General features: G+C 35.9%; 1 protein-coding gene across 1 annotated transcript; it reads right to left on the bottom strand.

The window, feature by feature from the left end:
* Positions 1–273: 273 nt before the first annotated feature.
* On the bottom strand, positions 274–16,232 carry LOC114752093 (CHD3-type chromatin-remodeling factor PICKLE). Its single transcript, XM_028940813.1, has 30 exons — positions 16,137–16,232; positions 13,923–14,072; positions 12,737–12,874; positions 12,501–12,655; positions 12,080–12,241; positions 11,435–11,682; positions 11,246–11,341; positions 10,964–11,100; positions 10,681–10,893; positions 10,461–10,568; positions 9,537–9,587; positions 9,349–9,448; positions 8,247–8,389; positions 8,008–8,111; positions 7,634–7,772; positions 7,382–7,551; positions 6,781–6,847; positions 6,586–6,708; positions 6,145–6,254; positions 5,985–6,066; positions 5,057–5,251; positions 3,738–3,888; positions 3,522–3,627; positions 3,338–3,412; positions 2,232–2,293; positions 2,056–2,132; positions 1,712–1,845; positions 861–1,232; positions 368–401; positions 274–294 (listed from the first exon to the last, which is right to left on the bottom strand). The coding sequence occupies exons 1-30, from the start codon at positions 16,167–16,169 to the stop codon at positions 274–276; spliced, it is 3,756 nt and encodes a 1,251-aa protein (XP_028796646.1). The 5' UTR covers positions 16,170–16,232.
* Between the last annotated feature and the right edge of the window lie 564 nt (positions 16,233–16,796).

Below are 16,796 nucleotides of genomic sequence, written 5' to 3'. Positions count from 1 at the left end.
TTTTCAAGTGAATAAAGTTGTGGGGAAAATAAGAGAACGATTACAAGAAAATGATTAGATAAATAAAGAATGACAAAAAAGACACAACTTCAGATTCATAACTGAACACAAATTCGGCAATTGCAGTCACCATGAGACAGCTATTAATGGACAACAATACAATCATACCTATTTCTTCTAATTGAGGCAGTTGATCAATCATTTTCCTGTCAATCTCCCCTGATTTATAACTTGAAACATTTGAATCCTTTGTTTCATTTTTAAATTCTACATTCATGGCTTCATTTGGTCACCCTGCAAACAGAGTTCGTTATGGCAATACATAACCAGAGTTCGTTAGAAACAAATCATAGATTGTATAACATACAGCATCAACTATATCTTCATTTTTAGATAAAGACCTACACATAATTAATTCCAAATAGAACCTAAAATACGAATGATTGCATGAAAGTTTAAGTATATAGTTCATGCCAGAAGTGTAATAGTTAGAAAGGAGATGTAGGCGACTGTTTCCGTTCTGATTGCAGGGGCATTGGCCATTAGAATGCTCGGCGGAGCTGGCACTTTTATTCTCCATCCATGACCTCTCAATTGATTTATTTTTCAAACCACAACACTCCTGGCCCCACCATCCAAAGAGGGAAAAACACAAGAAGGAAAAACCATCTCTCAACCACAATGAAAAGTAAGACCCAAGAAATATTAAACTATTAGCTTTTGAAGTGACAAATTTTGTAGCACCTAAAGAGGCAACATAATTAGCTTTGCTCTACACTTTCACCTATACATTCTAAAAGTAAAATATCAAATATCAAATAATAAAATAATTTATACACTCTGAAACATAAAAAACTTACGAAGTATTCTTTCTGGTACTCAGCATAGAGCCCTTTTCCAACAGAAGAACCCTCTTTTTTACAAACTCAACCTGTCTTCTCTGCATGTCTCTAAAATGATATAATATTGAAGACTCTTGATATAGCTGTGTTTGGTTCCTAGCATCACCAGAACCAGGTGCACCATCAGCTACCATACCATTCCCACCATTTTCCCCAGATTGGTTGGCCAGTGCTTCTACGTTTGTTGAATTTGCACCATTTTGTGTCTGGGTACTAACTTGTCCTGGTAATGGTAGATTTACCATGGGAAGATTCAACTCCTGACAGATGACCTCCTGAATCTTTAGATCCTTATCATCCACAATTGCTTGCCACCTTCCATATCCATGCCTTCAAAAGAGAAGAAGAAGAAGAAGAAAGAAAGAAAGAGTTTTCTTTAATGAACATACCAAAGAATTAATATGTACGCAAACCGATTGATTTTCCAATGATTTACATGTCATTAGTGGAAATTTTTTGATGTAGTGAGTAATAGCTCTGGTTATTTGCTCTTCAAGAATTCTTGTTTAGGCAATTCATAACACTCATACATAATGTTTTGATCTAAGATTTCAATTCTTCCATGTTTCTGCAATAGCATATTGCTCCATGGAGCTAAGGTCCAAAATATGGAAGAAACAGGTGTTTCCACAACTCTACCACACAGTCAATTTTGTTTCACTTAGTCCCTATTTCATGGCTACATATCTTTCCCACCTTGCCATCAGGAGATCATGAACACTGTTCAAGAAACCAGACAATAAACAGAACACTTATTTTGCTACCTAAGTAATGCAACTTCCGTTGAATATAAAAATGAAGTAACTTACTTCAACACAGCACGCAGTAACACTATATCATGCTCCTCCTTCCATATCTTTCCACCCTTTAAACCAGGATACCGCAACAAGATGTCATCTGTGTAAAGCAAAGTTCCAGGATCCTTCTCTGATGCAAACTTCACCTGTCATTCCACATCCCCAGGGGGAAAACCAGCATCATCTTCAAGAAAATTAACACCAAAGAAACTGTTTCCCCCAATAAAGAAAGGAAAAAACTCTAATAGAAGGAACGACTCTCTCATAGAAATGAAATCACAAGCGTGGTTGAGCTTGAGCATAATAAGACTATAACAAGCAGATGAGCATAAAGAAAGTTGCTTTGAAGAACTTACCTTGTCCCTTATCAAGAGAAGAACTGCAATCCTCACTAATACATCATGTATTCTAAGTCCTTCCTTTGGAACACCGTCTAGAACCAAATCATGGACAAAAGCCTTAGATAAATGAAAATATAAAACAAGGGTTAATGTCTACTGAGAATAGAAAAGGTAGCGGAAGAATCCATCACCTGAGAATGTAGGAGAATCAGTTATATCTTCAGCGATATGAGACAAGAAAAGGAATCCATAACTGAAAAAAAAAGAAAGGAAAAAAACTGTATTATCAAGGTATGATACAAACCATTGATAGGCAACAAAACTAAGGTGGTTAAAACGTTTATCAAATTAATGTAGGTCTATTTAACCCTATGGTAAATAATACTCCCTCCGGTCCTCAAAGTAGGAGCTAGATGAAGAGTTTGTTTCGATCTTAAATGTAAAACTTTGATCTCCTTTGCCTTGCTATATATATATATATATATATATATATATATATATATTATCTTTATTGTTGCACACATCAATAGAAGTAGTTCCAATAGAAATGAATAAACTGAGGAATATTTTAGAGGAGCCAATACACTTTTTTTTGTTTTTGGGTAAATAACTAAATTAATATACTTAATATGTTCAATTAGTTATCTAACTCTTACTTTCAGGACTGGATGTAGTAGTTTTTTAGGAAAAACGGACAGGTTCACATGCACAGGCATGGTCTCTTCTTTTGCGTACACATCCAGGAACAAATATGTATTCATGGGTCAAGACTCATACACACAAACATAGGAAAAATGCAAGTCCGACAGAAAATGCAGTAAAAATAAATATTTATTTGCCAAACAATATATTAAAAGAGCTGGATGATCAAGAACACCCTAAATATTTGCTCGACCACCCCTGCAGCTTTCAACAATTTATGTTTTTCACACAACCAAAACATTCATAAGCAATGATTTTGCAGAAAAACAATACAAAATTCTTATACGCAGTTCACCTGTGTGTGTGTGTGTGTGTGAATCAGTAAACTTAACCGACCTTACCTGGAGAGCATATACACAACATCTAACTCATCGCAAATCCAAAATTATATTCATATTACGACTATTATCTATGTGAATATAACATACATGGGCGCAGATGTCAATTGCCACTCTACATTACCTACCAAAAATAAACTCTCTAAAGAAAATAAAAAAAGTCTGCAATCAGGCAAAAGAATTAGCACAAACTCGAATAATGAAATTCAACTAATGATAACAAACTCAAGGGAAAAAAAAAAAATCTATATAGATACTCTTTGATTTCTTCATATGTCTTCTGTTTCAAGCGGGGAGTAAACTCCTTCCAATCATAATCACCAACTCCAAACCTGTAATTGACTCTTGAAGTGAGATGAACTGGAGATATTGACAGGCAGAACCCTTTCTTCAATACATAAAACCCAAAAACAAAGTTCAGATACAATCATTAACGATAACCTCATCAAAATTTGCACAAATTGAGCCCTCTGGCTTTGATTGAAACCAAGTACTCTGAATGATTTTCCTTCACCTTCCATCAAAGGAAGTGGCTCTGTACTATCTGCTGCAAGAGGTTTCAGAGAAACAAACGTCAGAATCATATAAGATAATCAAAATGCATCCACATTAAAATAATTATAAAAGTTCACTGAAGAGAAAGGGGAAAAAAAATACCACGGGCTTTCTTTCTGTAAGGCCTTCTCCCAGAAGTAGTTCCAGTTGAATTTGAATCACCATCAGTAAGGTCTGCCTCATAGTTGTCATCTTCACCATCAGAACTTACATCTTCTAGGCCAGCAAGATCATCCTCCTCAACAGAAGCCATCTGAAACTTGGCAAATACAGACATTGGCTTTAATGATGATGATAAATATGATGGCGATTACAAAGTACAAATAGTGAATGTGAAGCTCCCCTTGATTAAGTACGAATTATCAGCATACCCTATATAAAAGAGCTGCAGGTATTCAAGTAATTTTGTTACATTCTAACTCTCTTCTTCCATGTTTTCCTCGTCATAAACCAATTCTCTCTCTCTCACAGAGCAGAGAGATGGAAAAGAATAATGTGGAGCCTGAAATAGATAAAGACGGTACTGAGTTGGTGATAGGGGTGAAAGGAGAATACGGCCTAGTACATTATCACATGTGCGATGTGGGAGGAGGGCTGCCAGGGGTATTATAGGGGGAGTGAGATTAGTTTAGGGAGGCAGGGTCATTGTGGGTAGGGGGATCCTCACTTTGGGCTTAGTAGAGAATCTCTGGTCTCTGAAGTACTGGGAGAACAATTATTTTTTTACTTTTGTATCTTTTGCATCCTTGCTTACTGAAAACATTGCCTTCTTTTATCATTGTACTGTTCATTTTTCTTTTGAGGACAGGGATATTGCACCATGGTTCATAACTAATACTTCCTGTTGTCCTAAATATAGAAGCTAGATAAGTAATTAACATATATTAAAAAAAAAAAGTTAAGTTATTCATAAGAAATGTGCATTCGTTTTCCTAGAATGCACCTCACTTTAATCATTTATATTGGAAACTACCTCTATTGATTACACATATTAGTGTGTGCAACCAATATGGGAGGCAAAGGAGATTAAGGTTTTACATTTAGGACCACAACAAACTCCTCAACAAGATATAAGCACAGAACAAGAGAGATAATAAAAATAATTACAGCAAGTAACGTCCTCATTCCACATGAAATTCTTACGCTTACAGAAATGATGAGAAAGGAAAAATTTTAAACCCAAACAGAAAAAGAGGAAACTGATTTAAGAGAGAAAATAGGAACCCTCTTTTGTGCAACAGAAAATCTGGAATTCTGGATATGTGTACGTAAACATCTCATGTATGCATACATACATGCCAACAACAAAGATCAAACAGAATATATAGCACAATTGGATTACTTACACATTTATCATTGAAAACAAAAACCAATCTTAAAATTCGTACAAAGCATATGCCACGGACTCCAAACAGACATACCAGCTTGCGATTTCGCTTGCCCTTGCCCAACGAACTAAACTCTTCAGTTTTATGCTCTTTATATCTGTCTCTCAACAAATCCTCCCAGTAATTTGCCCTATCTGAGTTGTTAACGGTTTTCTTTTTTTCCATTTCTTTTTTCCTTGCCTCCTCTGCTGCAGCCTCAACTTCATCAATATATTCAAAATTTGCCACCTGAAAAAAAATACTCAGCTTAGTCCTAGAAAATGGCAGTGAGCCCAAACAGAAACCCCCCCCCCCCCCCAAAAAAAAAGTAAAATAGAAAAGAAGATCCTGCACAATTTGGCAAACATTTGCAATACATAGGGAAAGTAATGGTCATCAATTTTGAACCAAGAAATTTCTATTTCAATTCTTTTTTAATTTTTAAGAATGAACAGTTTTTGTCCATAAATTACAAGGCACGTTATAGCCACCAAAAAGAACCATGACAAATGGTAATTTGAAAAAGTAAAATCCACTGTGTGGGAAAAACGATAATAAATCAAAGATGTTTACAGCTGAACAATGTGTGACCAGCAATTATAAAAAAGATAGGATGCTCTTAGTGCAACCAAAAAAAAAAAAAAATTCAAGAGACAGAGATAAAGAATGTACATACAGACAGAGGCAGAACAAAAGATATGTCAGCTGACAGCTGTATCTAAACTTCTAATGGAAGCATGGGTGAATCGAGTACTAATTAGTGCTTTTTACTTGGTTCCTTCACTCCTAATGCCCTTGCTAATTAATCTTAATCCAGACAGGGGAATCCACGTGGATGTTTATCTATGTACGCAGACACGCATGCAAAAATAACTAGGGAGAAGAAACCTAGTACACCGCCAAGCCAAACCACAAACCCGCAGTGGATAAGACCAAGTGTAAACACAAGAATTGATGTGCATGATGAAATGATAAAACAAACCTTAAATGCCTTCAGAAATCCATCATCATCTTCATCATCCAACACAGCTTCTTCAACGCCAACTTGCTCACGATCCAACAATCTATGAATGAGGAGAATACATCAAATGAAATTTTCTATCACAGACACACACGATGATTCAAGATTACTGCGGGACTACCTATCTATTGAAGCATCATCATAATGAATTTGGCGGGATTTGCCAGCTTCATCATTCTCATCAGCAAATAACTCCTTTGAGCCATACCTAATGATATCATCCAACTCTTCCTAAAGAACAATCAATCATCAGATAACATCAGATCTTCAAAGCTACAAATTTCACACAAAGAAAAAAGGCATTCAAAGAAGAGAAGGGCAATGCACAAACGAATAAATTCACTAATGAAACCACTAAACCAACATTTGACTTTAACATTTAAAAATAGAAAAAGAAAGAAAGAAAGCTATCTCAACCAAACGGCATATATATAGTAGTATTTACGCTCCCTAGTCAAGAAAAAGTTTTGTTTATTGAGATAAAAAAAAAGCACAAGAGAAGAAAATACCACATTACTGGTAAATTACACACGCAAGGCTCTGCTAAAAGAGAATTATTTACCTGATTAATGTTTTGAGCCTTTAGCCTTCCAACAACCAAATGTTCTAACACCATTTTCTTCTTAGTCATTTGCATCATCCTTTCTTCAATGGTTCCTCGTGTTATAAGCCTATAAATCAACACCTGAAACACCAGATAACTCCATGTAAGGAAACAGTGATAATCAATTATACATCGATTAAAATGAATTCTAACCTTGTTAGTTTGTCCAAGTCGGTGAGCTCTAGCCATAGCTTGTAGATCAGCATGAGGATTCCAATCACTACAAAATGAGAGTTCATTGGCGTAAAATAATGATTTTAAAGGAGAACTGGATTGCAGAATGGAAAACAGAAATAAAATTGTTATCCCATGAAGAGTTAGTTAAGGAAAGAGCCCAATGATGCCATACAATCCTTGCATTTGACATCACTTGGTAACATAAGGCTCTTAAGAAGAATGCATCAAGACCTACTCCTTGTCCAGAAGTGATTGAGCCACAATGGGGACGATTTAGATGTACCTATTGGTCTTCAAGACGGGGTAAGTCATGTACTCAACACCTACTGGGGTTTTTGTACCTTGCGATAAATTATCACCTCTTCACAGGAGTTTTGTTACTAGTATCAAGAAAGAGAAGATATCAAACAGTAATGCTATTCAAACATACTAGTGAAGTTCTTGCTTAATCCAAGTGGACAACAGCTATTGAAACAGTAATGCTCATTTCATGACATAAGCGCGATATTTTTCATTAAAAATATCTTTTCAGAATTAAAAAAAAGGGGAAAAAAGCAAAAATAAAATGTAGGTTCACCTGTCATAAATAATAACTGTGTCAGCAGTTGCTAGGTTTATTCCCAATCCTCCAGCTCTGGTAGAAAGAAGAAAGCAAAATCTTGAGGAATTTTTGGCATTAAACCGATCTATCCTGATCTGTCTTTCAGCTCCAGCAACCTTGCCATCTATCCTTTCATAGTGCCAATTCTGTTTTTAAAATGAAAAACAAATGGAGCATCATACAGAAATACGAAAGTTCACAATAGCGCAAATAACCTCATCCAAATACCTTGTAAGAACAGTAATCTTCTAACAGGTCAAGCATGTGCTGAAATTGTGAGTATATGAGGACCCTATGTCCTTGCTCCTTAAGCTTCACCATCATCTTGTCCAACAATTGCAACTTCCCTGATGACTCTAGCAGCTGTCTGCCAGAGTGAAAACAAAATAGAGGAGAAAAGGAAATCAATATATATAAGCTACTAGAAGTCACAATTTCACAAAGCCCTAAACAAAGCAGCTTTCAGCCTTCGGGACCAAGATCTAGTTACTGCTAGAGACTAAGAGTGCCATGTGTTTCAGCTCGGCTAAACAAGCCCATGTAAAAGAACATGTACTGCCACAAAAGAACTCGGAGAAATGACATAAGAACAGAGGGCCTACTTGTATGATTCTTTTGGATCTTCAATATCTGGCTCAACTCCTTCCAACATGTAAGGATGACAACATAGTTTGCGCAATTCCATAACAACATTGATAAGAGAAATCTGATTAAAAAGCATCCAGCAACAATAATAACATCACTATAAATTACAACCAAGAAGTTTTCCATCAAATGTTATAAAGCTAAGAATAAGACCAGAATATCAAAAGGATCAGGTTCAATGAAGTATCGATCTTACCTGTGCACCACCACGACGAGTTAATATTTGATAATTACGCGTCAAAATTGCCTTGTAATACTCTTTCTGTTTGCTGCTTAGCTCAACTCTTAAAATAAGTTCCTTTTTAGGAGGTAGCTCCTTCATGACATCTTTCTTCACTCCTACAGGGGCACCAAAATTTTAAATCCACATTTGGAATACAGCAGTTATTCAAAAACAAATCATCACGTTAGTTTGTTACAAGAATTATGAAGTTTTAACCAACAGAGACCCTACGAGTCCTCTAGTAATTTCCCCTTAATACCAAATCACCAAAAGGACTGAATGGTTGGAATCCCAGGCAGCCTCATCCACAAGTAAATAAAACAACTAGATCAAGCCAAACAAAACTAATAACCAAGAATGAGAGACTGAAGATGAGTGTTACATTCTCTTGCAGCAAGAAAAGTCAGGAGGGTGTAAATCTTCTAGGATAAGTCTGATATGGCTCGTTCTAACAAAAACTGCCAGCATTCTTTTTCGGGTATAAATATAAGCCTATATGCATAATAGGACCAACACTATGAGCAAAAGTGTGCCTTGTTTCTCCAACAAATTGCAGACAAAGCAACAACTACGGGTACAAGGTTACTATAGAGGATATAAAATGAGAAAGGAGGGTTTATATTATTAAAAAAAAAAGTCATGGGCCTTAACCTAATAGCTTAAGCTTTTGGGATGAAATCCTGACATAATAAAGCTTCATGACCAAAATGGCCAGAAACTGATCCAAGCAACCCTCCTAACCAAATTATGTCTTACCAGAATGTTTTTCAGGCCTATGCTTCGTTCACACATTAAGTCCAAAGGACATTTAAGTGAGGGTGCAAGTTAGAGAAACAAATCAAGTCAACCATCATTCTATAAGACACTGCAAGAACTATCACCAAAGTTGATTGTTACCGCTAGCACGATGCAAGGTTCACCATCATTCTATCAAAGAACTTAGAAGAAGGCAACATAAAATCCAATCACGAAACGAGCAAGACTAACAACATAAACCAACACAGCCTGGACTGTGACAAAAACCGGACAAGCAAATGAGGTGCAATAAGATCATATTCAAGTTTGAGATGTATACTTCGGAGGAGATGTGGAGCCAACATTCTGTGAAGCCTTGATATCTGCTCCTCCTGATTAATATCTTTGAACTCTTCCTGGAACTCCTCTAAGCTTCCAAACTACCAGAAGTAAGCATTCCATAAGATAATCGACATTCATTAGCAAGATCAGAAACTCTTTTCCTCATAGTATTAACATCATACTAACCTTCCCAGCATCAAGGAAGTGCATTAGCATAAAAAGTTCATCCAAATTGTTCTGAAATGCACCAGACAAGTTGTCATAAGTAGGTTTCACCCTTCAGTAAATAATTTCATCATACGCAACCAGACTAACAGTCACTCATACGCATTCAAGGTTATGATGCATAACAGACAAGTTGCCATGGGTAAAGATCAAAAAAGTTAATCACACCATTTAGATGAGTAGGTCTGCTGGCTGAAAATCCAAACCAACACTAGGAGTACCCAAAATGAATTAAGTTAGCCACGTTAAATGCCAAAAAAAAAAAAAAAAAAAGGCCATCAGATCCAAATACCATTATGGCTATCAAAGTGAAGCAATGATATACAAACAGACATCTCTCATATGTACAAATATGAATTTAGTGAGTGTTTCGTTTTTAGCATGTCAAAAGCCCGTTTCTCAATTTAACTATAATTTAATGACAAAAGGAAATGTATAAAGATATAAATTAAGATGAATTAATATCTACAAGACTTCTATAGAAATTCTGTGAAACTTTCCAAAAAAAAAAATCGTGATTGCAATAGCTGCATCTGTAACATCCGAACATGAAGAAACCACAACTTAAACCCATGGTCTTTATGTTATTCCATTACCTAACAAATTAAAAGAGAATAATATCCACATCATACGAATAATATGAATTCATATAGGGCATTCCTATAACCATACGTTATGTGTTTGTGCGTAAAACAGAACTAAGTAAAAGAAACTATCAGCAGAGACCCTGCACTTATGCTAGACATACTTTGTAATCAAGAACTCAATATGAAATCATTAGGCAATAAGGCGAAAAAGAGAGATTCCATTTCTACCAAGAAATTACTACCCAAATAAAATCATGCAGTGAATGAGCTATGGCACAGTGCATCATCTAAAAGAAACCTGAAGAGGAGTCCCAGTCAAAAGTACACGATGTCTGCTTGAATATTGCTTCAATGAAGAAAATAATTTTGAATCCTTATTCTTGAGTCGGTGACCTTCATCAACTATCTGCATATAGGTATTGATGTTCGAAAGCATGCAGAAAGCATTGAGGTTAGATAGTTCTAAAGAATAACGGTAGTGTTACTGTATTTTACTATGATGGCAAGTCGAATATTACAATGCAGTCCCACATTATAGGTTTCAACGATGCAGAGTCGAAGTTGATCATTTCGTATGATGTCAAAAGGACGTCAAATTTGATCCTATCTTGCTTGCTTTCACTGACTATTTTGCCATGTCTCTTTTTCTTGATCTTCTTCTGTTTCTTTGGAAAGTAAAATTCATACTCTCTTATAACAGCTCGAGCTTGAGCAGATCCAACATACATAACCTGCAGAAAGGAGCATATAATTAAAAGAATGGCTACAAAATAACACGAGCTAGGAATTCCATCTACATACAACATTCATTTGAGGTGCCCATGTTGCAAATTCACGTTCCCAGTTTCGGAGAGTTGACAAGGGAGCAACCACTAAATGGGGAAACACTCTCTCTTCAAAAAGAGATGCTAAAAAAGCAATACTTTGTATGGTTTTGCCTGCAGACAAACAACTCGACAATCAACATGCAATAATATATTTCTTCTTGATGCTTGATCCTCCAATTTCATGGGGCAAGAAGACAAACAGTAAAAAGAGGCAGTAAATAGTAGAGAATAAGATAAATAAACAGAGACTAAATACCTAGTCCCATTTCATCAGCAAGTATAACATGAGTTTGCTTAGACCAGGAGAAACGTAAGAAGTTCAAGCCTTCAAGCTGATATGGATGTAGGGTGCCTTCATTTACATCAAAATGAAATCAGGTGACCTAGATGATCTGAATTTGAAGCATGTTATTGCCAAAAGGAGGGATAAGTGAAAATAGCATACCGCCTGAAAGAAAGCTGGGGCTATGTTCATAGTGTTGAAATTCTTTCAGCTGCTTTTTTTCTTCGGAACCATCCTTACCACTACTTTTCTGCTTACTAGAAGCACTTCTCCTAGACCTTGACTGAAATTTGGTAAATCTTTCTATTTCTGGCTGGAATGCAGAAATGTCAGACTCAGACTCCCAATAACATTCATCATATGGAAGCTCTTTCCATTTCACAAGATACTCCTTCCCATCATCACGACCCCTGAACTATTAAAAATGCATTTATAAGAATATAAGCATTGTTTGATTCCTATTGAGAAGATGGCACAAAATAATCACTACTGACAATGATTTAAGAGGTAAGAACCCAAGAATTATTAAAAAACAAAAATTTTCAAATAACTAGACCTATAATTTGCAAACTTCAGAAACTAATATGTCGCACATAACTTTTATTTCAACATCTGATCAGCCTGAAAGGGAAGTATGACAGTTTTGACCTAACTTAATACATCAATACCAGCATAACTCTCACTAAACTATCTCAAATTCGCTCATGGCCTTGAATAAATGAATAATAGCTCAGTCTACTAGAATAAAACCCATTACATATTGTTTTGCACATGAAGGAGGCAGATAAAAATTCCAAATATTTGAACCTGCAAGCAAGTATACGATCAACCATGGTCCATTCAGGTCGAATGGCAACAAAGTCATCCTCAGTAGTATTTGCAGATGCCATTTGACGGTGGAAGTTGTTCACTTTGGTCTTCAGACGGGGATGTGACTTGAAGGCTTTCAGAAACTCTTTCTCTGAAACCCTACATAAGGAGACATGTAGCCAGTAAGTAGCAATGCCCAAAATGATCATATGATTCAAAGAAGAGAAAATCTCAAGAAAGGGTGCTCAGAAAGCTAAAATTAACACTCAAAATATAAATTTGGAATGATTCAGAAATGGGAAGAATTGGAGAGAACAGTGGAAAGCATTGTAAAAGGATCATCAAAATTCAAAAATTCCAAAGCGTAAGAAATTATGTGAAACTGGGACTTAATGAAGAAAAAGTTTCCTAAATTTACCACGTGCAGTGCAGATATGAAAGTCCCTTCCACTTCACAAGATACTGTTTAACAAAAATTTGCTTTGAACACGGTTTTGAGGCCTCACCATCACCAGCTACAGTTGGGCGCATTTCACAATCTAATATCTTCTCAATATCACTTAATGGGCTAACCTGCAAAGGCAAGAACTATGAGTCTAGACCTTTCATCAAGGATAACAGTACTATTATTAACCATGAAATATTGTGGCTTACACATTCAGGGCATCTCCAATTATCTGGAAGTGGAGGTTTAAGTGGTCGAAGCAAACACTTAGGATGGAAAGCATAAGTACAAGTTTCACAGCTAAGAAGATCTTCACTTTCTCCACAGGCTTGGCATGAATTTTCTTTCTAGTGGAAGGGATAGCACATCAAGACGAGGTGGAAAAATTCAATATTTCAATTACTAGTCTAAAACAAGGACACTAAATATAAGTAAAGAAGATGCTACTTATAAAACAATGACAAATACCACACATTCACGGATTAGAAAATAATAATTCTAATTCATCGGCACTGTACCATATGATGCCAACTACCTAATCAAAAACATAAAATGCAAGTGAAACATCTTATACTTACAATAATATAGCTCCTCCGAGTTTACTGGAAGTGAATAAAACTAACCCTGGTAGCGGATCACATTTTAAAAGTAGAAAAGGGTGGCTAGTTACAGTTGTTATATTGAAGGGGCAAAGCATTCATTACAGGCATATAGAAATAATCTTCCATCTTACTACTTAAAAAGACAACTCTATGTTTGAAATGAATCATATGAAATGCTTCCAATAATTAATCTACACGTTTGATCCCAAACAGCATTATATTAGAACCTAAATTTTAAGGATAAAGGTTTCCTCCACATTTCTATCCAATCAATAGTATGTCAGAATTCTCAATGTCTTTGGAATCATAAAGGAATACCCCAAGTTTGGCTGCATATTCCATGACAGGCAACAACAAAAATAGTCTCACCAATCAATATCAGTAGGTCAAACGATTACTAATGTCTTTAAATTCATGCAGGACGTCTTTCGTTGGGCAGCATGTTCCATGATGCAACAATAACACAATCGGGAGCATATGGGTCTTTATGTACACTAATTATACTTTAAGTCATCCAATAAGCACTATATTCAAACATCATTTAAGGTGAAGAAGGGATAGAATTGATACATGGGAATTAGGGAACAGTTAGAGAAATAGTAGGGAGGTGGTAGTTTGGGAATATAGTGTAATATCCTTATAAATAGGGGCAGAACAGATGTATTGAGGAGTCTTTGTGAAATCAAATATCAATTTCCTTTCCTTTTCCTATTCTACATGTATCGACAAGAAACAGAAATCACACTTAAATCAAATGAAAATCATTAATGCAGAAGGGTGTAAAGTAGCTCACAGTATCACTTCTAACTATCCTCTCAAAATTTTCCTCAGTTCTACCAGGTTTCCCAGGCAAAAAGTCAGCTTCATCATCTGAGTCATCTAGATTATAAACTGGCTTGCGATCTGATCTTACACGAAGTCTCTCAACCAGGCTACTCATTTTCTGCAAGGAACAAAGAAATTCTACTGTAAAGCTAAAAGTAACATTACAATAATTTTCTATCAAACAAACCTTCAATAGAAAATCAACTTCTGGAATGAAACCAGCAATTGTTCGAGGAAAAATTTATGGTACATTAGTTTGACATGGTGCCTATCAGTTGTAAGTTTATGCTCTGAATTGAAAAGGAACAAAATCACAGGAGCATTCAATTCAGACATAGGAATTATTGTGTTTGGTATACTGGCTCATCATACGAACAAGTTAACATAAATCAAAATAATCTGTTCCTTACTACTCCAAATAAACCAAATTTACCCATATCACTAGGCATACATGAATCCATTCTTGTGGCAGAAATATCAATGACAAGATTTAAAAACAATGAACCAAAGGGCGAAAACTTACGGTTGCCAAGTAATTTGTTAATTTTGAGAACAAAATACAATTTAGAAATAGATTAACTTTGCAAAAAAAAACAAGATTTCAAAGTGAATCTTCCAATTGTTACTGTGAGATGTGTTGATCAGATGTATAATACTTGTGCATAAATGATTCTTAAAAATCTCCCAACTCAATGAATAATTGAGAACTTGTATTGCTTCTATCATTTCAAGTATACAATCAGATGCATTATTTCTCAAAGTATGAGAGTTGAACCATATCTTAAGGAAAAGGTCTTTCAAATCAAATAGATCCAAAATATTTTCAAATAATGACAGAGTTAAGAGTCCCAAACAGTATAGCCAATGAATATGGCTGCTAATGGCAGCAAGAATCAAAACCCCTATGGAGCCATGGAGGCCGGCATGGTAAGAGTATATTGAGGCATGACAGCCAGTTCAGAAAATGTTGTTAAATGAAAATTAAAAAATTATTAAAACAAACACGAGCGCTAGCACAACAAAGTCAAATAAACAGGAAGGGTATAGCAATCTTAACATGAACACAAGGGGTCTACAAAGTGAGAATCACCCTTATGCCCCAAATTATCAGCCCCATCGTTGCTTTCACCATTACCAATGAAATTAAGACTTCTCATTTTCATTACATGTTGTAGCTCTTAAATTGCCAATGTCATTTTACAGACAATGGACAGACAGATTAGAGGTTCTAAAGGGGGGAAAAAAGTTAAAATATAACAAAGATATTCAAAGGGTAAGAAAACAGGCTTGATATTAAAGGATAGCTGTAAGGACACGAACGATTCAATCAGATCTGTTGAGATTTAAGGCATGAGAATCCTTCAACAGAACTCTAAAGTAATCCTTACTAGGAATTCAAGAACGGGGAAAAAAAAATATTTGTTCTGGAGTCTTCTCTTCTTCACCTTCACCACTTCACCAAAGGTAATGCCAATGGACCCTATTTCTCCTGACAATAAGCCCATTGGCTGGCAGTGAGAAAAACTTGGGTAGAGATTTGAGAAATCTCATTTGCCCACAATTTTCAACAGGAAGTCCAATATATTTAAAGTCCACCAATCATAGTGGCTGCTGCAAGCCTACAACCCAGCCATGTTGAGGTTGTCACATCTCGGGGGTTTCACACTAGGAAGGCCCTGAACCAATGGGACTGCATAAGCAAATGTGTTGGGCTACCAGCAAAGTAATAACCATCCCCAAAGGGGCCAGGCGAAGTAATATGCACTCCTACGAGATCTTGTATACTGTGTCCAATCCTGATTAACAACAATAGTTGCAAATCCCCCCCCCCCTTGGTCTTTTGATAAGTAGAGCTAACAGTGTAGCAGTTTGACAATCGGCCAATGGAGCTCCACTGCCTTTAGTGAGGGTCAAGCTGCAGACCTTAACCAAAGGGTGGCCTAAAGTACAAACACCAATTGCGCATGTGTTCCGAAATCAATTTCTTTCCCTTCAGAAGAAACGTATAATTTATTACCCAATAGTAACGTGATAATAATCATTGTTAAATAATGAGAGGAGACTGCATGGAAAAGCCATTTCGAATATCAAATCAAATAAGGAAGAAAAACCTATATTTAATTGTCTTAATATCCATATCATTTAAAAAGGCCCAGGAGGTTGTGAGCTTGAAAGAGATCACCTGATGCCCATTTGTAATACACTTGAGGTCCATATATCTACGTTTGTCAAATTCCTCCACCAGGAAAAATCATTGTTTTACTTTTAAAAAGTAATCCTATGATAATTACAATAAGTGAAACCACCAATCAATGATAAATAAAAATGAATATAGGCACCAGTTAGTACATATGAATGTAACATGTATTCAAACAAACACATGGATAATTATAGTGGACTTTTTTAAGAATGTCGATAGTAGAGAAAATGTAGAAAACCCCTCACTTTAATTCCAAAAACAAATGCTGAAAACCAAATTGCTTGTGCCAAAAGCAAATAAAGAATTATCACGGATCACGTAGATTCAAACGGGCAAGCATTTGCGAAAGCTTCAGTAACACAAATAGATGCAGCATATTCATAGAACAGCGAATTATACCCCGGTAACTAGGTATGCCGTATCAATCGCATTTAATAACATTCAAAACAGAGAGGGAAAAAAGAAACACACACATTGTTTGAAATAGAACCCCCCAGCGCGATATCGAATATAATAATTTAAGATAGTAATGATACAACTAAACAAGGGAATAGGGAAAAAGAAAAATGTGCTTATAATTTGCATGCGAGTGCACACTAAACCCCCCTAGCAATTAACGGTGGCCAGACGGTAATTGTTGAA

Source organism: Neltuma alba, unplaced genomic scaffold (assembly GCF_004799145.2).
Source record: "Neltuma alba isolate B1F8T4 unplaced genomic scaffold, ASM479914v2 tig00007224_pilon, whole genome shotgun sequence".
In the NCBI taxonomy this organism is placed as follows: domain Eukaryota; kingdom Viridiplantae; phylum Streptophyta; class Magnoliopsida; order Fabales; family Fabaceae; genus Neltuma; species Neltuma alba.
Note: the sequence above shows the minus strand (reverse complement) of the source record. Positions and strands in the feature narration are given on the sequence as shown.